Here is a 21,136-nt window from a genome sequence, read left to right as displayed (position 1 = left end):
CACAACTCCTATGCAAATAAGTCCACTTGAGCTTTCTTAAACATCTCAATCTCATAGACTACAATTGTTCCAACTTCTGAATCAGGTGACATTCTTTTTACAACATTATAGAGGCCACTCCACACCTCATCGCCAACCTTGAAATGTGGGCTGAATTGGTATCCTGGATTAAGGAAGCAAGCTGTTGCATGTATAGGCCTTTGAAGTAGATTGTGCCAACGTCTATCAATGATATCTCATATAGGCCCATACCTATTTCGATTCCCTGTAAAAAAAGAGCTAATGGCCTCCTTCACCCTATCCATGCCCTCATAAATGTAGCCCGTTGAGGGCTTCTCTCTACTAGTAATTTGTAGGAGAACATCAAGTGGCTTTATGAACTGCAATCATTATGAAAATTGAAAGAGAAATAATCAGCTTTAAGTTTTTTCTTTAAAAATGAACAATTATTTATGACAATTTCATAAACAAAAAAGTTGAAATGATGACAGAAAGGAAAATTACCTTCACAATCTCAGCAATTGGTGTCCAAAAGGAAGCCTCATCAAAAATGCGATCAACCGTATCAGTCCTTGTAGTGGTCTTTGTATATGATGATACAATCCACTCCTCACAAACATGCGTCTCAAACCCCCCTTTGAATCAAGCAAAGATTGCAATGTGAGAAAATTGGTTACAAATCTAATGACCTTTGGACGAGACAACTCCTTTTGTTCTATGTATTTCCTCATGAGGTTGAGGACCCATGTATGCTTATATATGAATTTTCATACACTCCTTTGCTCTATAATTGTTTTTATTCAAGGAAGTTTAACAAGATCCTCTAACATGAGGTCAATGCAGTAAGTAGCACAAGGGGTCCAAAATAAGTGAGGGTGTCTCTCCATAAGAAGCTTTCCTGCAACAACATAATTTGCTGCATTATCTGTAACTATCTGCACCACATTCTCCTCACCCACGTCCTTTATCACTTCATCCATTACCTCACAAAGATATTCAACATTCTTTGTTTTTCTTGAGGCATCAATTGATTTCAAAAAAACCGTGGCATCTAAAGGAACAGAAACAAATTAGTATAATGATCAATCATAAAATTCATAATTTATAAACTTAATCACTTAAGTGCAAGTTCTACTTCTAAATTTTTAATGTCTACAGTTACCTAATGAGGAGACAAGAAAGTTGAAACATCAGCCATGATGGTACAATCCTTCGTCTTCCACACCTCACTCTACTCCTTGATTGCACCTTCTGCATTAGCCACCCTTTGGGTCAAAATAGGGCCTCCTAGCTCGTCAACACTAGGGGCTTTGAACCACGGACCACAAACAATAACAACATCGATTGCAATTTTCCAATAAGGGGACCTAAAACAAATAAAATAAAATTTATAGTTAAACAAATTAGTATATTATAGTATTACTATCAAATTTGAAAACAAACTAAAATAAACAAAACAAGCATATTATTGTCCCTTGAAACTTGAAAGCAAGAGAAGTAAGACATAAATTTAAATTTAAATAAATAAATACCTTGCTGCATTGAATGAAATGTTGTTGTAGATGAAGAAGTCTCCAAGTGCCAATTTTGCATTATCATGCTTCTCCTTGTTCCAACCCATGCTCTTAAGTGATGGTTGTGCACTTGGAGCCGTGCATAGAACAAAGATGGAATCAAGTGTCGATCTTTTCTTATGAATGCGAGGCCCAATAGTCACACTCATAGAAGCAATAGCAATAGTAGATGGAGTAGGGGATAATAGAGAGCAAAAACTAAATCCCCATTGAGCTAGTTGTGCCATTTTTTCTTGTTGCTTCTTTTTCAATTCTTTTTTCTCCAGTTTTTCTTCTAGAAGAGTTTGCATGTCTCGCATAACATCCTTGGATACTTCTTTGCATTTATTAGCATCATGCCTAGGTATATGTGCTAGGTGATACTTTAATCTATTTATGCCTCCCCCGTTATATATTACACTGCAATGCCAACATGTAACAGCTCCCTTTTTGTGGCCTGGGATGGTGTAATGTCCCCTTTTTCTGGGACATTATAATTTTGTGTGCTGGCTCGCTTCGCCTAGGTTTCAAGGGTGGAAAGGTTCTTTATAGGGTTCAATTCGAGGTTTCGCCTAGGCATTTCCAGTTTCAGACCCATTGAAGCAGTTTTGGTAGGTTGTCCTGATACTTACTATTTTTAGTAAGTAAACAGAGCACAGTATTTTTGTTACCTCAGTGTTGGTTTGGAAGCATCTCGCCAAGAGCTTTCCAATGAGCTATTGCATGTGATTATCTGAGTTCATTTGGTCAGCTATTTTAATACCTGATGATTATATGGTTTCCTAACTAAGTGACTATTAAAGTCATTTAATTTGTCACTTTATTTTAAAAAGTTACTATGTTCACTTAAGTAACTAAAGGACGAAAAAGGTGCTTTATCCCACATTGCTTAAAAGAGCGTGCATCACTTTTGGAAAAGTTATAAAAGGACAACAAGCTCCACACGTGAGGATATGAAGATTATAATATTCAAAACAAATATTAATCTAGGAGCTGGAAACAGTTGCTGGTTATTTCTTCTAGGACGCAAACCCTTGAAGAAGCTTTTGGAGGTTGGACGCAAACCTAGCCTTCTAATAGATTCAATTTATATTTCCAATCTTACTGTCTTTTTTGTTTATAAGATTGGATTATTGGGATTATAGCATGTTATTGTATTGTTGTTGTATAATACAGTAACGTTATTGGGCAATTATTTGTAGTAATCTGTTGGTTATGTATAAACTTCTTAATAGTGGAGAAATAAATTAATCTTTTATGAGTTTACTTGTATGCAAATGCGCTGGTTAGAAATCGGTTTAAATTCTGAAATTTATATTGGATGTTGGTTTACTGTTTGGTTTTAAGTCTACACTTTAAATATTATGGATTTTTGGGGAAATATCCGGAAGGGGATATTACAGTGGTATCAGAGCCAAGAATCCTACCATCCTGTGGAAATAGACAAGAAATCTATGAAATCAATTGCTCTAAGTTCTAGTTACTTTGATGTGACTGCTCTGAGACTTGGGGATGAAAAACCCTCAATGTTTGAAACATTCTAGGAGTTGGACGAAACCCCAGCTTCTTTCTTTCAAATTCTAGAGTAGTTTGGGCAGAAAAATCGGCAAAGGCAAGAAGGCACAGTTCAAGGATTGAAGTAAGTAAAGTCTGGTGTATGCAAGTTAAAAGTTAATAATATTTGGACTAGATTACAAGTGCCTGGAAGAAGGTATTGACAACTAAGAAGCTACTCTCAGGTAGAGGTGATTAGAAGGATAATATCTTAAACATTTCTTGCGTGGTGAAGGACGTTCTAGACAATTTATCCATCACGTGGAAGACTAGAGATAGTGCTACGTTTGGAATTTGTATCGGGTTGCATCATACAACGTGCAGACCAGGTCTTTAACCCTACGGATATACTCACCATGGCGGCAGGATATTGTTAATGGCGTGATTAAATGCAGTCGTTTTTTCCGTAGTGGAGTAAAGGGTTGAAGCGGAATACACAGGATAGCAGTCGGGTTTGAAATTTGTGGAAAATATGCGTGAAGAGAACACAGATTTTCGGGTGGAGTTGCTGGAATTAACAGGGCGTTTCTTTTGGTCCACATTGCAAGCCGCAGCCAGTGTCATAGTCCAGGTATTATTAAATCAGGAGTGCAACCTATACCAATTTTGGGTTGGGTTCACCAAGATGGAGTAAGGAAACAATAGGTCGACATTTGATTTAATTGTTCCTTGAGTTTCTTAGCTGCGAGGAAAGTGTTGAGCAGGGAGATTGGACGAGTTTGTTGGAACCTACAAGTTGAAATTTGGGTGTACAGGGAGTTGGACTTCGAACATGTGGATTGTCTACCTGTTTTCCCTTTATTGGCAACACACAAACAATATTCTGGAAGCAGCCGGGAGTTTCGTCAGGTTTTAGTATACTGTGGACGCGGGAAGAAAGGGTCGTGAGTGTATTCTTAGTGGTCGCAAGCAAATACAGGATGAAAAAAATACAAAACACCTTGCACACGGGGAGGCACCAGTGGCGGAGGCCATAACCCAATCCACCATTTTCAGTTGGTCACGAATCACCATTAATTACAAAGGTCAAAAGGAGGGTGAACGATTGTATTCAGGGATTTTTGCAACCAGAAGATGTCTAGATTTTTGCATATGCCAGAATTGAGCTTTCAAATGAAGGCTTAAGAGATCGCATATGGGGGTACTTGAAGCCGGCTAAGACAGATTTAGAAAAGGAGCCTTCTGAAGTTGTTTCTGATTTTTTGAGCTTGGTTGCATATGTTTCTGGATCATATGATAGTGAGGAAGGCTTTTTAAAATTGGATTAAAAATATATAAAAAATAAGCAGCACTGACAGTTTAAACGGACTAGAGGTCATAATAATGAAAGATCACTCCTTCCCATTTAAATAGAAGATAAATTACATTAAGGGGCAAGTGTTAAGTTTCAATTGGATGCATGGTAGAGGAGGCCATTACATCATATCCTTGGTTTGTCAGGACTATCAAGAATATTGTACAAGGTATTCATCAAGCAAATGATAGCCTCCCTTTCTAAAGTTCTTTTGTCCTTACGATGATATTTGCAGAACAGTTGTTTCTAAGAACATAATAGATCTTTACCACTGGGGCCTATACTTTATCACTGTACATATCCGTATGTTGCTGTTAGTTGTTGTTCAAGACAAGAGGAAATGGTCCGCATGTGAGGATAGTCTGAATTTACATGTAACCAATCAGAAGATGGTAAAAAAGACAAGCTGTTCTTAAAGATGCACGGTGACATTTGAAGGAGAGCAGTGCTTGACAAAGAGGGTGGGTTGTATTGGAAGAGAATTGCTTCACACTTTGCATGTAATTGAAGGTTAACACTAGATGGTGAAGGACTATGGCACCACACAATGAAAGGACTTGAATGTTTAAAGGAGAACAATGTTGTCATATAACAACTATACTGCTGGCTTACCAAAAAATTGAACACCTTTCCCTGAAACAGTTAGTTGGAAGTTAGGACCTCATTTATTTGCTGCATGTTTTTATCCCCCATTTATTTGTTGCATATTTGAGATTTTGTGTTCATTGCTAAAAGGCATTGAAAATGTGGTCTTTTAAGCTCTTTGCCATTACACAGTTTGTATTGGAATCTTCAAAAATTCTCTTGCTGTGTAAATGAAAAATACAGTGCCAGGAATACCAGTAGTAGCATTGTATGGGTGTGAGTGCATGAAAGGATAGTCTACATCTTTCCAATATTTAAAGACATACATACATTTTGTTTGGATTAGCGGAGGCAATTTTAAACTGAGATTTGAATGAGGCCTCAAGAGCAGTTTGCCCACAATTTCCAGTCCGATATGAGGACTGAAATAATGAGCATATATGTTGAGTACCACAAATTTCCTCCACAGGTTTAGAAAGATTTACCTTTCACAGACTATGTTGACTTTCAGCTAGAGCTGCAAAACAAGACAGACATGATAAGAAACAAATTCTATGATTTGGCCCGAGGTCTCTTTGTAGGGGACAGTTACAGAGAATTGCATAGGGAAGATATCAATCAACTTGACAGTGGTACTACTAATGGCACAAGTATTCTAAAAGGTATTTGGGAGACAAAAGTATCTTATGGAGCTGTTTACACTAGTCCTTCTGATGAGCCGGTCAATGGCCCATGTAGTAGAGTTGACCAAACCGCCAACGTTGGCAACTCTAGCATCTTATTTGGTGACATGGAAATTAACTTGGATGAATTTTATGATGATACCAGGCCGGAAATTATGTCAAGTTTTGAGGAGGAGAAAATGGACCGCAATGTTGATAGGATAGATGATCTAGCACACACTGAGTTAGAGGATATATTTGAAAATGTTGTTTCCCTAGGTTATGAAAAATCAAAAAACTCTATGGAGAACAACTCATTTGTGTTTGAAGGAGATGGTCAAAAACTATTATCACTCCTTGACTTATTGGATATGCTTTTGGTCAAAGAGGATAAGATTATTCAAGTTTTGACGAGGTTAGATGATTCTTCCAATTTGATTGAAGGTCTCATGCGGAAGATTGTGATAAAAGAGAGGCATGGGAATGTTTGCAGTATCACAAGTCCTCTTTTACATACTATTTTTGAAACTATGAAAATGATAAAATATGAGTACTTGCAACTATTAATGGATAGAGACCTAGCAATAAAATTTGGAAGGGACAAGGAGAGAGTGAGGTAGATGAGCTATGTCTACAATTGAGCTTAACACATTATTCCATCCACAAAGCTGAAATTCAAACAAGTGGGGCAACCACTTATGAAGAAGATGACAGTGTTTCAAGGGCACAAGAAATCACGCAAATCATTGAAGGAATTCATAAAATAGGTAGATTTGAAGGCAAGCAATGTGATTCAGTCACGTATTTCCCATCTGAGACTATCTATGGTGGAAAAATTTTATGGATCAGCAAGTTGATAAGACTGAAAATTTTGATTTTTATGACAGCAGCTGTGTAGAGAGCTGCCGAATTGACCCTTCTTCAACTGTCGACTATTCTCCCTCCCCTCTGCGGGCTTTGGAGGACATTCTCTCTTCTCCACGGCTTCACCCTGTTCCAACAAAACGTTATATCTTGTGTGGATTGCTTGCAAGTTCGGGGGGTTGTGTTGCCTTTGTTGCAGAGCCGGTGTGTGGTGTGGGGTTCCTACAGCTTTACCTTCATCTTCAGAAACGTCTCCTATTTCCCTCGGATTGAAGCTCTCCCGTGGCTAGTTTTTTTTCTCTTCCACGGATGGTATTGTACGGAGTGTTTTTAATTCTCCCGCGGATGGTTATTTAGCTAGCACTTCAATTGTTCGGCCTACATGCAATAGGAGGAACCATATACTATATAAGGAGAAATAAACCATTTCTGCATGGAGTCAGCGGGCAAGCGGAAGCCGTGGAAGAGTCAGTTGGCAGCTAACATGGAAAAGAATTCAAGAGTTTTGGCATCGGGAATTCGAGTTGCAAGTCCCTCCGGTTCAAGTGGCAAGAAACAGAAGACCAAGGAGGAACTTACCTATCTCACTGTCCAATTTGAGAGTCTTAGTGGGAGGGAATGCTGGAAGTGGTGGCAGGAGACCCCGAAGGCAAACTAGATCAAACAGATTTGATGCGGGCACAGGTGCATTGGGCCATTCAGCTTCCCATCTTTTCCATCCGGTTGTTTGAATCAGTATTGCGCACTATGATAAAGACATATAGCGCCCGGAGCAGAACAAGTACATTCCTGTACAAGCAGCAGCAGATGACGATGTCTTTTAAACCTAGGGATTTCACTAGGGTTTTCGGCATCCCTGGCCCCGATGGAAGGAAAGTGGAAATCAAGAATCATAAACTGTCACAGGAACGGAAGGAGCATTGGATAGATCTAGTGTGCAGGGACCTTACACCCATGGAGAGGGAGACAGTGGTTCAGGGGACAAAGTGTAGAGGGCTTCGCAGAGACTTTATTCGAGAGGGTCATTGGCGGTGTATCATGGACGTCATCAAGAGCAGGTTGACAGGCGCCACCCGAGCCTCAGATATAGCATTGCCACAGATTGTGTTTATGAATGGTATCATGCAGGGAGTGGTATATGATTGGGCCTCAGTACTTGCCAACAGGATGGAGGAATTCATGACGCTTTAGCACCGAACATTTTTTTATGCCACACCATGCCATCGGCCTGTTCCTAGAGGCTGCAGTTAGCCAGATTCCAATGGATGGCTTTGAGGCTCCTCCAAGGGGCAAGTTGGCAAACGGGGAACCTCCCATATTCTACTGGCGACACTTAGATACAGGAGGATCAGCAGCAGGTCACAAGAAAGTACTCCGCGGAATGGCTGCTTCCGGAGAGACAGATAGCGGACGGGAGGGCACTTCGATGAGTGACAGGGTTGAGTCCGTGGAAGAAGAGGCGAGCACATCGGCGGAAGTTGATGGTGAGGCAGCAGGTAGTGGGCCCACATTCTTTACCCCTCCTCAGCTGTCAACTTCGACGCACTTGACTACCTTTTCGACAGTCATTCCGGCATTTGGTCAGCGCCATGCCCCGGTCCTTATGACTCCTCCAGCAGTGACAGATGATGTCCCACGGACAATGACGGAGGTGGTCCCACAGGCAGTAACAGATGTTGTCCCACGGACAGTCGCCGAGTTATTGCCGACGGCTGTAGCGGAGGAAATTCCAACAGATGTCACCGTAGCAGTCCCACCGAGAGCACAGTTGCCACCGCCAGAGTCTGAGCCGCAAGTTCGGTTGGAGGTCATTGATTTTGATGCAATGGTCACCGTTTCATCATCTTTTTTAGCAGAGGCCGAGTCAGCCAAGCCAGTACCGGAGAAGAACATGGAGCTTGCATAATCCGATCAACCGGAGGTGATGGATAGAGCTAATGAGTTTCTGAGGCAGCAGTTCCGACTCACTCCGGCGAAGCGGGGTCCGTCCATTCAGTCTCCTAGGCGTTCAGGAACATCACCAGCAGTACCAGAGCCTCAGCTTCAGGAGGAGGGAATGCCACATGCTGTGGTTGCGCCAGCAGCAGAGAAGGCAGCACCGGATGTGGGCATGGCTCCAGCTGATGAGGAGGAGAACAGTGATGCAAAATGGTCATTGGAGGACTATGGGTCGAATGAGGACAGGTGCCGAGATTACCTCAGGACTATGAAGTCTGCATTGAAGAAGGGACATGATGTGGCAATTCAGGGCCTGACTCGGCGGAGGGAGTGGCATTTGATCAGAGCATATATCCGTGGGATTTGCCCTCAATGATTTCAGACTTGCTTTGTAGACAGGGGCTGGCCGGCGATGAAGACAGCTGAGATGTTGGCAGATTGGGCGGCCACTAAGTCGGAGTTGGGACCCAGTGACACCCCTATGATGAAGCTGGCACATGAGATTGTGGGATTGTACAAGGATGTTTACTATGGCCGTCGGCATGCAGAGGCGGACAGGGTTGCAGCAGAGAGATCATTGGCAGCTGAGAGTGAGGCTAGATAGAAGCTAGCCGCCGACTTGGCCGACCAGCAAGCGGCATGGGCCGTAGAATGGGCAGCACTACTGGCAGATTTGGCAACAGCGGTGCAGGAGAGGGACGTGGCTAGGAAAGGTACGGAGGCAGCGGTTCGAGATAAGGATGCGGCTGAGCACGAGATGCAGTTAGCTAGGAGCCAGGCTATGGATGCGGCGCTTCTTCTAAAGGAGGCCGTCGAAGTTAACTCTCAAATTCAGACAGATCTCCGCATCAGGACAGAGCAGGTGTACGAGTTACGTCGCCAGCAGCACACTTCTGGGACGCCCCCTTCTCTCTAGTATTTCTTCTGTGGTCTGTAAGTTCTCTCCTAATTTTGTTAGTCGTCAAGAGACAACTGTTTTTTTGGGGGGGGTGGTGTTAGCCGACTGGATGGTTCCGGCGGTGTTTTCTATTTTATAGCCGACGGGTAAATAGTTTGTAGCGGATGTAATATTGGGGCCGACGGACTCCTTCAGGAAGGTTCAGCGGTGGTATTTATAGCCTGTCTAGGATCATTGTAAATTATCAATCATCTGCTATTGCGAATATTATGAAGCCTAATGTATGTTCTAGCATATGCGAATATTATTCTGCTATTATTGTCTGTATGCGTTGATTTCTTTACCTGTACGGTAAACAAGTTGTACATTTTCACAAGAGGACATGGTTAGTGATACAACAAGTAGGGATAATTCAGAGTTTTCAACTAATGGTGAACCATCCTTTTATGAAGACCTTGACATGAGTGAGAGTACTTATGGTGGAGTGGGAAGTTTAGATTTATCCTTTGCATGCACTAAGGGATTTTTCAGCTTACCCAGAGTTTTATCACTAGCTCTTATGAGATGTTCACGGGCTACTTGTTGATTGGTGATTTCACTTGTTGGTATATTCCACCTATTAGTGGTTTGCCTATGTATGATGGTAGTATATCCGCTGATTCTATTTGGCCTTTAGGGGTCAATGAGTTATTTGCAGTTGAGTGGGGAGAGCATACATTACCCCACATACCACATGAGGTGTCTACATTTTTTACTCAGCAGTATACTGGAGATAGTATTAGCATTCATGATGTTCGTGATTCACCAACCACTCTTTCCTTTACCCAGGATCATGTTGATTGGGTGATCGGGGATCCAGATACTAATAGTATCTTACATCTGGTGGTTTATGCTGTGTTGTTACACAGTCACAGGGTTATGATCTGTGTGTTTTAGCCTTCTGACATATTAGAGATCCAGAGATTAGGATTACTTCATTTTCACCTAGGTGATATAGTGATTGAGTTAGATTGGCCGGATCTACCATTATCATTGGTATAGATATTGCAGGGGTGGTACAGTGGTACAATGGTGCAGATATTATCGGAGTTGGTCAGAGGTATCTCGGACAGCGCACGAGTTCTCACTTGGGATCCAGGGGGAGCATCCTTATGTATTGCCTTTCATTGGGGAGCTAGGAGGAGAATTTGGATGTTATCAACTTGTGGTGGATATTGGCATATTGCCGAGCTCCCATTTTCACTTGACAGTAGAGACTCGTAGGGTCCCTCATGGAGTGAGACATTCATTCTGACTGAGGGTATTGGTATATAGGACAGCAGCAGATGGCAGTTGGTGAACCTTAATAGTGAGCCTTGGGATCTTGGCATTCAATTATTTGGCACATCAATTCCTCTTGTATTGTTTCGCCATTTTGGAGTTGAGATGATGCATGCTGGGTTACATCAACTAAGGAGTAGAATTGCCTTCTCAAGGCGAGTATGGGATCCTAGAATTTGGTTTCTGCAGGTATGAGCGGATTGCTTGAGGGCAAGCAATCTTTGAGAAGGGAGGCTTTGTAATGTCCCCTTTTTCTGGGACATTATAATTTTGTGTGCTAGCTCGCTTCGCTTAGGTTTCAGAGGCGGAAAGGTTCTTTATAGGGTTCAGTTCGAGGTTTGGCCTAGGCATTTCCAGTTTCAGACCCATCGGAGCAATTTTGGCAGGTTGTCCGGATACTTACTATTTTTAGTAAGTAAATAGAGCACAGTATTTTCGGTACCTCAGTGTTGGTTTGGAAGCATCTCACCGAGAGCTTTCCAACAAGCTATTGCATGTGATTATCTGAGTTCATTTGGTCAGCTACTTTAATACCTGATGATTATATGGTTTCCTGACTAAGTGACTATTAAAGTCATTTAATTTGTCACTTTATTTTAAAAAGTTACTATGTTCACTTAAGTGACTAAAGGACGAAAAAGGTGCTTTATCCCACATTGCTTAAAAGAGCGTGCATCACTTTGGGAAAAGTTATAAAGGGACAACAAGCTCCACACGTGAGGATATGAAGATTATAATATTCAAAGCAAATATTAATTTGGGAGCTGGAAACAGTTGCTGGTTACTTCTTCTAGGACGCAAACCCTTGAAGAAGCTTTTGGAGGTTGGATGCAAACTTAGCCTTCTAACAGGTTCGATTTATATTTCCAATCTGACTGTCTTTTCTATTTATAAGATTGGATTATTGAGATTGAAGCATGTTATTGTATTGCTATTGTATAATACAGTAACGTTATTGGGTAGTTATTTGTAATAATTTTCTAGTTATGTATAAACTTCTGAATATTGGAGAAATAAATTAATCTTTTCTGAGTTTACTCATATGCAAATGTGCTGGTTAGAAATCGGTTTAAATTCTGAAATTTATATTGGATGCTGGTTTACTGTTCGGTTTTAAGTCAGCACTTTAAATATTACGGGTTTTTGAGGAAATATCCAGAAGGGGATATTACAGATGGCATGTTTCCAAGCCCTATCCCTTGCTATTGAAGTTGGGTCTGCATCAGGGTTACATGCAGCCCTAGTTCCACTTCCACAAGGCTCACCTTGAGGCATGATGTCAATGTGTTTGCTGCGGCAATATGAATATATAATAAATAGAAAAAAGTTAGCATCAAATCACATTTTTAAACTTTAGGGCCTTCTTACTTATTAAGTTTGTCATCAAGATAATTAAGAATAAATCTAAATAGTAGATACTAGAAATAGAGACTAAAACAAATTTAAACAAAATGGAAAGTAAAAAAATATGAATGTAAAACAATTTACAAAACAACATAGAGAAATACAACTTGTTGCTTACCTCTTCAAATTTGCACAATGGAAGTGCAAGTAAGCTTGTAGAAGCATCCTCCAAATGCTTCCTTAAGCTCCTCTCAATGCTTAAGTGCAAGCTACAAAGTTGCACAAAACATCAGCAATCAATATGGGAGAGCCAACTGGTTTGCTATTTTCTCTCTCAAAACCCCAATACTCTTCTCTAACTCTTTCCTCTCTATCCCAAGCATTAGCATAGGGTGGAATGACCTTTTTAGGTCAAATGGATGTTATACAAACTAAAAATAGGCAACTTAACTTCTTCGTCTTTTCTTTTTTTTCACTTTTTTGCCTCGGCCACCGGCGAGAGTCCTGAGATCGGGACTCAGTGAGTCCACGTGGACTCTACCAGGACTCAGTCGAGTCCAAGTCTAGAGGCCACTTGCCTTGGAAAGCTGGACTCTGCCTCAGACTCGTAGAGTCCTAGAACTATGGTTTGGATCAAGCACAAAAAAACCCCAATCCCTTTATGGTGATTTCACCCAGAGGTCACATTTGAGCTGATTTTTCTTGTTCGATGTTAATTTTTCATATAATATATAGTATTTGTAAAGGGCTTAGTGTTAAAGTGCTACAAAATTCGACTGATGTTGTATAATTTTTTTTATTGTTATTTGGTGATTTCTAGTGAAGAGTTTTACATCTTTTCTATTGTTTCAAATAATGTTGTTGCTGCTATAAAAGAGTGCCATTTTCTATATATGTCAGGTAGGAGCATGCTTTCAGTGCTACCATATCAACCAAGATTTTCATAGCTTGATGAAGGGCATTTGAGCAATTGAAGTGGCATATCTTGTAATGTTCTTGCTAGACAAAACCCGGGTATGTTGGCTAAACCCCGATGGATGTTCTTTTGCCTTGCTAGCGGGCATGTATCTAAACCACATTTTGGGGTCAACAGCATTGTTCTTATCAGGGCATTGGCATGTGCTAGCACTCTAGGGGGATGATAACCCCACTCTTAACACCGATGGGCATTGTTCACCACTAATATAAGATTATGGTATAGTTGTTTCCTTGCTTGGTATTAGAGTCAAGGTCTTGAGGTTAAGTCTTGCAAAGTGTGGTTGGTATGTATTGTCTATAGTGGACAAAAACCTAGTATGTTGGCTAAACCTTAATGAATCTTCCACCTTATTCTAGCGGGCATGTACTGAAACATGTGGGAGCCGATAGCCACATGCACAAGAGGCGCTGGCTTGTGCTGGCACTTTGAGGGATGAAAACCACATTCTTAATATTGATGGATGTCATTCACCATGAATTCAGGCTTTTGGCATAGTGGTTTTCTTGCTACTTTAATGTCCCCTTTTGAGGAGTAGTCATAGGTGACCACTTAGCCTATTTAATTCCCATAGGCTAAAGTCTACCAATATGAGAGTAAATTAAATTAATAATTTAAAGTTGTCCAATAAAGTGACATTTTATGGATAGCTTAATTAATTTATTAAAGTGACATCCAAGAATTGACAAAGGTAATACAATCTACAAAGGAGGCATATGGAGAAAAGATATGTGACTACGACACAATTGGAGAACTAAAGGCCATTCCACAAATAAAGTGGAAAGACTTTGATTATGTAAAGCCAGCATGTAGAATTATAAGGGAGTTATAAAGTAGACGTGTATTATTAACAAAAGGAAAGGATGAATTAATATGGAATGTAGCTATATTAGGAAAATACATTGTTTGACTTGATTGTGTAGTGGCAAAGGCAAAACAAAATAATGGAACATGGCCATAGGATTTGTGTGGGGGAAAGAATGTAACTCAAAAAGAAGGAGCTTTTCCTTGCAGAGCATTATATAAGAGGATCCTAAATAGGGATAATTGGTCCTCAAAGATGTATTCTGTGTAAGGAAGTGGAGGAAACATTAAATCATGTTTTAGTTGAGTGCATATGCAATATTGCCACTCGTACAAATAAGAATGATTATTGTTTTCACATGATCTCTGTTCTTTTCTTTACAATTAATCTCCACCATTCACCATGTTACACAAGTTGCTACTCCAAATTGTTATCAATCATTCTTGATGAAATCATTTTTTCAGTAATGGCAACTGGCCTTGTTAATGAAGGCAGAAACATAAAGAGCACCTTTCAGTGTCTTAAATCACTGCATATCAACAATGAATGTCTACATACAACCACTGCATACATGTGCTTTTTGACATTATGGATTCTGTTTTGGGAAATCTACGAGTTGCTGCAATGAAGTTGGGTGATTTGAGATTACCTCTGGTTTGTTTGTCTTGGGTTGATTGTAATATGTTGCTGCTAATATTCATCAAGGAAGCATTGTCATGGAAGTCAAAAACTAATAAAAGTTCAAATCTTTATTTTAAATGTTAATATATTGTTCAATGATTTAGTGGTTTGGCCTTTAATAATCTATAGATCTATTGTTTTATCTCAGTATTGTGCTTATACCTGAGTCCGAAAAATATGGCAAGTTTAGTTTAGTTTTTCTCAGTTACCAAACAACTTACATACTTATATTTTGTGCATAGTGCCACTTGTGGATTATGTCTATCATATAGCTTCTAGGTTTAATTTTAGGTTGTAGTTCATAAGGGAGCATCCCTTCCAATTTGAAGGGAGGTTTACCTTACATACTGTTCCACTTCACATTTTATTGAAAGTGACAAACTAAATTGCTAATGTGGTCTGAATAAAAAATATTCTTGAGCAAACCCCAACTCTTTTCTATTCTATGCTTCTAGACTCTCCTTCAAGTGATATGGTGTGCTAAAAGTATGTGTTTAATATCCTTGTATGTTGTTTGGTATTCCACCCTTCTCTTTCGCAATCTTTAATCTCTTATACCTTAGTTTTTGAATGATTGATTTGAAACTGAAACTTTGAACATTGTTGATATCATGAATCAAGTATTACGGTATTGTACAATCAGACTTATGATACAATTCTCAGAAATTCCGAGGTTTATCCATGGCACATGGATAGAGATTGGAGTTTCTGGTGCATTGTCAAGTATCTCTCAACCATGAAAATAGGCTAGGGTGTTCAATAACATGGAATGCAATTTCAAGATGCGATTGGCAATTGGATTCCTTTCAAAGTTGGGTTTCATTTTTATGGAGAAACATTTTGAAAGGTTAAACTGCAAAATCCTTATCTGTCTACCATATCTCTCATTTCTGTGATGCTAGATGGTACAGGAATTATCATTTTCTGATAGGTTATTTATTTTCCAAAGCTTGTTCTGTTAGCAAAGGTTATTTGAAGTAATAAATGATTCTTGTTGGTATAATATATTAATATGCTATTTGTTTCTGCAATTATGTTATGTATGTTTTAAGTGCTGTTGGTTATTGAGCAGAAGCAACAGCCAACTCCTAATTTTACGATCTAGAGTCACATTGCCTGTGACATCAACCCTAAATATTCCTATGGTAGTTGTGTCACATGATACTACACTCAAGGGTTATCTAGATGCCTAGATTTAAGGAGCTCAACCACATGAAAACTTCTGCTTAGGATCTTGCATTTACTCATTAGTTATTTTTAAACTCTCTACTAAAACATTTATCTTTTTTCATTGATTTTAGTTGGCTTCCTCTTTAGGGAATTCACTCGGAATTGTTTGTATAAACTAGCTTTGACGTGGGATGTAGTGAGCATATGTTCCAAGTTTTACTTTATCATTCTCTCCCATTGAAACACACTTTCTACTTGTCTTTAAATGTAAATTCCATGCATTGTGATAATAAATGAAAGGGGCTCTTGTTGCACTTTGAATTGAGTTATTGTTCATATAGGCAATGCTATAATCATCATATAGTGAAGGCATAATTGTTTTCTCTTGCAGGCCATTTACATCCTTGCAGCAACAACTCTTGGAGTCAATGCATCAAGGTGATTATAAAACAATTTAAATTCAGTGTTTCGAAAGTACAGTACATGCCATAATAAATAAAGATTAGTGTTTCCTTTGTTATCTGGACTAGGAATTAGAAACGAATGAAAGAAGTTGAGAAAATGGAAATAGAGATATATAATCCTGTAATTCATTTATTCCCTTATTTTTCTTTATGGAAAATTCTATTTGATTTTACTAAATCTTTAAAAAGAATTGATTAGTGAGCTCAAAAAAGTTGCATAATATGAGACAAGAAAATGAAACAAATTTATGTTCTTTCCCTGCACAAAGACTGACAAGAAATTGCATTGCCAGTTTGATTTATTAATAACCAAGAAAATAGTGTAGATTGAAAATTCCTTACTCATAGTCAGTCTGAAGCCATCTGATAACCACTCAAATGATAGGAAGAAGAGTCAAAACACATTCATCAAATGTGGAAAGAGTGGGATTCTACAGCATTATTTAACTTCATTTGTTTGACATATTTCATCTTCTTTTACTTGCATATTCAAAACTTATAGCCTCTGTTTCCATGGTTCTCTTACATTGTATCAACCCAACTTTGCTATGCATCTATCCAGTTTGATCATGTGCAGATCATTTGTGCTTATCAAATCATTTGGATGTCCTTCTTTACATGATCATGGGTATCTGAATTATTATTGTTCCATATTTTTTGGAATAATCTGGCTGTTTTATACTCATGATTATCCATAAAAGAAAATTTAGTAATGGGGAAAACAATCAATGTTGCTCTCAATTTGTCTTTATAAAATGCACAAGTGTTATGAGAACACCTTTAACATCATTTTACTTAAATGCTTTTCAACATATATTCCTTCCAAAAGGAGACAAGCTGGTAGCCATGAAACATTAATTTATTATATTTATAAGAACTTTCAGAAATGTCGGTGTTCTTGCAGGAAAAAATGAATATTGCTGACAAGAGAGAAACCCTTATTCTTTGAAAGAGCATAGTACATGAAAAGTGATCAATATTTTGCACAGCCCAGAAAATTCCCACAACCTTGTTTAACCATAACTCAACTCTACATGTACCACCCCCATGATTATCAAATAACTTTCCTTTTAGTTTCAAAGTCAAGGTTATTAAATGATGTTCTTATGATGCATCCTTTCAAAAAGCCACAACCTCAGCTGAAGATGTAAAGGTTAGAGAGGGATGAAGGCAGCAAATTACATCATACAAAAACTGGGTTGTGATCCAATTAATCATGAAGACAGAATTAACATTAGATACAAACGTTGTTATTAACATAGTAACATGGGGACGCACCCCCCCTCCTTTTTGCCCCACGTCCTAGAGACTTCAACACACCAAGGACTTCCATCCCCAACACTGCCACCAGATTCCGCCACCTCCACTGAGGATGGGGGACATCCTGATGTTGGTTATTTGCAGATTCGACTATTTATGTTTAATGTTTGATGCTCCAATTCAATGCAATGTTCGAGTATTTACTCTTTGACATCTTTATATCTTATATTGCAATACATATTTTCATAACTAGCATTTTAAGTACTATATGCATATATATACCCCCCCTCATGTCCCCTGCTGCCATCCCCCTGCCGTCCCCCCACCATCCCCAAATTAAGGCCCCTCTGCCCCCCCATCCCATAAACTTGTCCCCTCGTTCTGCCATCCCCCGTCCCCAAGGGCAGTGTAACTATGATTGTTAATCAATGATTTGGTGCAGAAATTTACAAAAGACTTATAATATGAAGCAAAAACAGAAGGCAAGTAGAAAGAAGCAACTTCTTGGTGAGTCCCTTTGAGCCAGTGGCACTTACAGTGTGTCCTCGGTCCCTCAGACTTTATGCAAAACAAAATTTTCTGGTCTTCAAGGAGACTTCAGAATCATCCCCCTTAGCTGTTGGTCTGTGATGGGCATAGAGGAGCCATCATGTGTCTCTCTGCATGGGTAGTTTGAACTTTGCTACATAGCCTCAGTGAGTTGGCACTTTTGTTTGTCAGTGTTGTGAAAGGTCACAATTTCCTCAGCTCTGCTTTGTCAGATTTTAAAATTGTGGCTGAGATAGCATAGGCAATCTACAAGTGAAGTGTGAATCCCAATTTCTGAATGAAACTGACTTAATATCTGAAACTGACTTTTGATTGGTTTTTTTTAATAAGTTTCATAAGCATCATAAATTCATAACACATTGCCAGTCTTTGGAATCATCTTTCATGCTTAATAATTGATAACATTAACAAAATCTTATTACCATTCAAACAGAATTAACTGAAACATTAAAATACCTTAGAAGTTAGAACAACAATTCTCAGATAATAGTAGACCTCCAAAAAATGCTTCATGAAACCCCAACATGCCTCTTCAGTGCTCGGCAACACCTTTCAATAACTCACATGGCTTTTATTCTCAAATACAGCTGCCTTCATCAATTACAAACATTGATTCCAGAGGCTGTGTTTTGGCTTATGGATGTTCTTATTCCTCTACAAACAATTTGACTTATAAGCTATAATTTCAAACCCTTGAATTACTGCAGTCCAATTGAATTCACTTCACAATTAGGCACAAACAATAACTCTGAAATGAGTCACCCAACTAGCAAATATCAGTGTGTCTTTCAACACCTCAGATACTTGTAAAACCCTGAAAAATCAACCTTCTCTGAAGTGTAGAAACTCTAATGCACAACGCACCAAGCTCACACCAATTTCAAGACAAAATAACAAATGCATAATGATGATCGATTTCTTCCAAGAAGCCTTTAAATACTTAATGTTAAACTTCTTGTTTTTGCATTTTAAAACATAAAATTATATTTCTCTTTTGTTTCTTTGTGCCCATTGACTTAGGATAATCATTTACTGTGGCAGTTTAACATATTTATTTAATGTACTTGTATGAGTCAATTGGCCCCATTTAAATAAAAACTTTGCAATACCCTATAATCTAAGTTGCCGGTTCGGATTCTGGTTCGGATGTGGGTTCGAAATTCGATCAAAATTTTTTGGGGCCGGGTTCGGGTTTGTTTTGGGTTCCTTCATACAAGAATTTTTATTTTATATATATATATATATATATATATATATATATATATATATATATATATATATGTAAAATTATGCTGCAGCAAATAAGTTCATACACCACTATATGAAGTGCGGCCGTGCTTTAGGGTGGGTTGGTTGGATAATAAATCAGATTATATTTAAACCAAAAAAATGCCTTTTCAAAACAATAAAAACATTAAAAAGTCAAACTTATTTGGTTGCACAACCAAATTCGCTCCAAATTCCTCTTGGGTTCTTTAGTCAACCACAAAATTCGCTCGACATTCGCCCAAATTTGTCCAGGGTCCGAAAAAGAGAATCTGCAGGGAATTCATCAGACAAATGACGAATTTGACAAGAACCGGAACTGACTTCGAATTAGCTATGAATCAAATGTCAAATTTCCATGCTAAGGGGCGAATATGGTAACTTATCCTATAATAATTAATTATTAACAAAGATTTTTTTATTAATGATTAATACCTTAAATTTGAGCCAATAAAACTTATTCCACTTAATCAACTGATAAATTCTGATAATACCAAGTCTAGGTGCACTACCAAAAATAGGTACATGGACATAATTGACTTACTATAAATTGTAGCTCTTTGAATAAAAGTTATGTAAATGGCACCGAATCTCAACACAGCCATCAACTTGTTTAGGTGCCCCATTATATATAGAAATCCTAACTTTCTTGAAATAGGCACTTGCTATAAATAGTAAGTGTGCCAAACTAATCCAAACAAAGACCAATCCTGAACATTCTTAACCTTTGGAGTGGGAATTGGCCTCTGATTCTGCCAATTGAGATCCTCTATCCCTTTGAGTTAGCCTACAGGGGTCACTAATAGGTTAATCAAATAATTAAGTTTTAAAGTCATCAAATCATATCAAATCAAATGACAACTTAATAAAGTATTAAAATTACTTTTTTTCGAGCTTAAATGAAAATTAAATAAAGTCATTGTAATTTAAGAGAGAAGACAATTAAAGAGACAAAAAAGGAATTCCAAGAGATAGGCAGAGCGAAAATAAAGAGTCCCAGGGATGTGGAATCAAAGAACATGGATGTGGTATCAAAGAACATGGAGAAGCTTATTTTGAGGATGCTTGTTTTATATTGGATAATATATGAAATTGGTGAAATTGTTGAGGTTTTCTCGTGGGCTTGAAGGATGAAGTCACTCTTATCTAATGGTCTTGATGTTGTTGGAAGAAACAACCTTGGCATCTGAATTTGAGCTTCAAGGTAATAAATCAGAAGTCTTGTGATATTTAGACACTATTGTTTAGTAGCCAGGAAAGTTTGATATAACAAGTGGTAATGGAAGTTGCTACTGTTCTGATATATACTAGTTTCTGGTAACAATTTCATCACCTTGGGAAGATTAGACTTAGCCATACAGATCAGAGGATGGCCCAGACTTGAGCCATACTGTCAAAGAGGGTTTTGTGAAGTGTACAGATCAGCAGCACATTGGAACATAGCTATTTCAGACCAAGGGTTTCAAATCAAATAAATATATTTTCTTTCTGGGTGCTATAACAGCATATTTGAGCCTTGGGAAGGCCACATCCAGGTCTTGAAATGATTAGAGATCTCCTGTGTATAAAGGACAGAAACTACATTTTGCCATCCAGGTATTAGAAGAGTAGGTTTCAGGACTACAGAGGTTGGACAGGAAATTGGTATGTATGTAATAGCTTCGTTGTATCAGAATAAGCATCATCTATTGACAAAAATTATTGGATAAGTTGCTGTAAGGCAACTAGGAAGTCAAGTAACACTGTTAGCATTGTGATATTTTCTTTCTAGGTGCAATAACAGCATATTTGAGCCTTGGGAAGACCACATCCAGGTCCTGAAATGATTAGAGATCTCCTGTGTATAAAGGACAGAAACTACATTTTGCCATCCAGGTATTAGAAGAGTAGGTTTCAGGACTGCAGAGGTTGGACAGGAAATTGGTATGTATGTAATAGCTTCGTTGTATCAGA

General features: G+C 38.6%; 1 protein-coding gene across 3 annotated transcripts in view; it reads left to right on the top strand.

The window, feature by feature from the left end:
• LOC149568053 (Haloacid dehalogenase-like hydrolase (HAD) superfamily protein) overlaps window positions 1-21,136 on the top strand; it is a 132,560-nt gene that overhangs the window by 94,276 nt on the left and 17,148 nt on the right. For all 3 annotated transcript variants that reach the window (XM_089821061.1, XM_089821059.1, XM_089821060.1), the window contains one exon: window positions 16,036-16,082. In XM_089821061.1, coding sequence (XP_089677187.1) covers window positions 16,036-16,082 — 47 coding nt within the window. The remainder of the gene's footprint in view (window positions 1-16,035; window positions 16,083-21,136) is intronic.

This window comes from Cupressus sempervirens, chromosome 3 (genome assembly GCF_028749045.1).
Source record: "Cupressus sempervirens isolate cs-2001-9-10 chromosome 3, ASM2874904v1, whole genome shotgun sequence".
Classification (NCBI taxonomy): Eukaryota; Viridiplantae; Streptophyta; class Pinopsida; order Cupressales; family Cupressaceae; genus Cupressus; species Cupressus sempervirens.
This window is presented reverse-complemented; position numbering and strand designations above follow the sequence as displayed.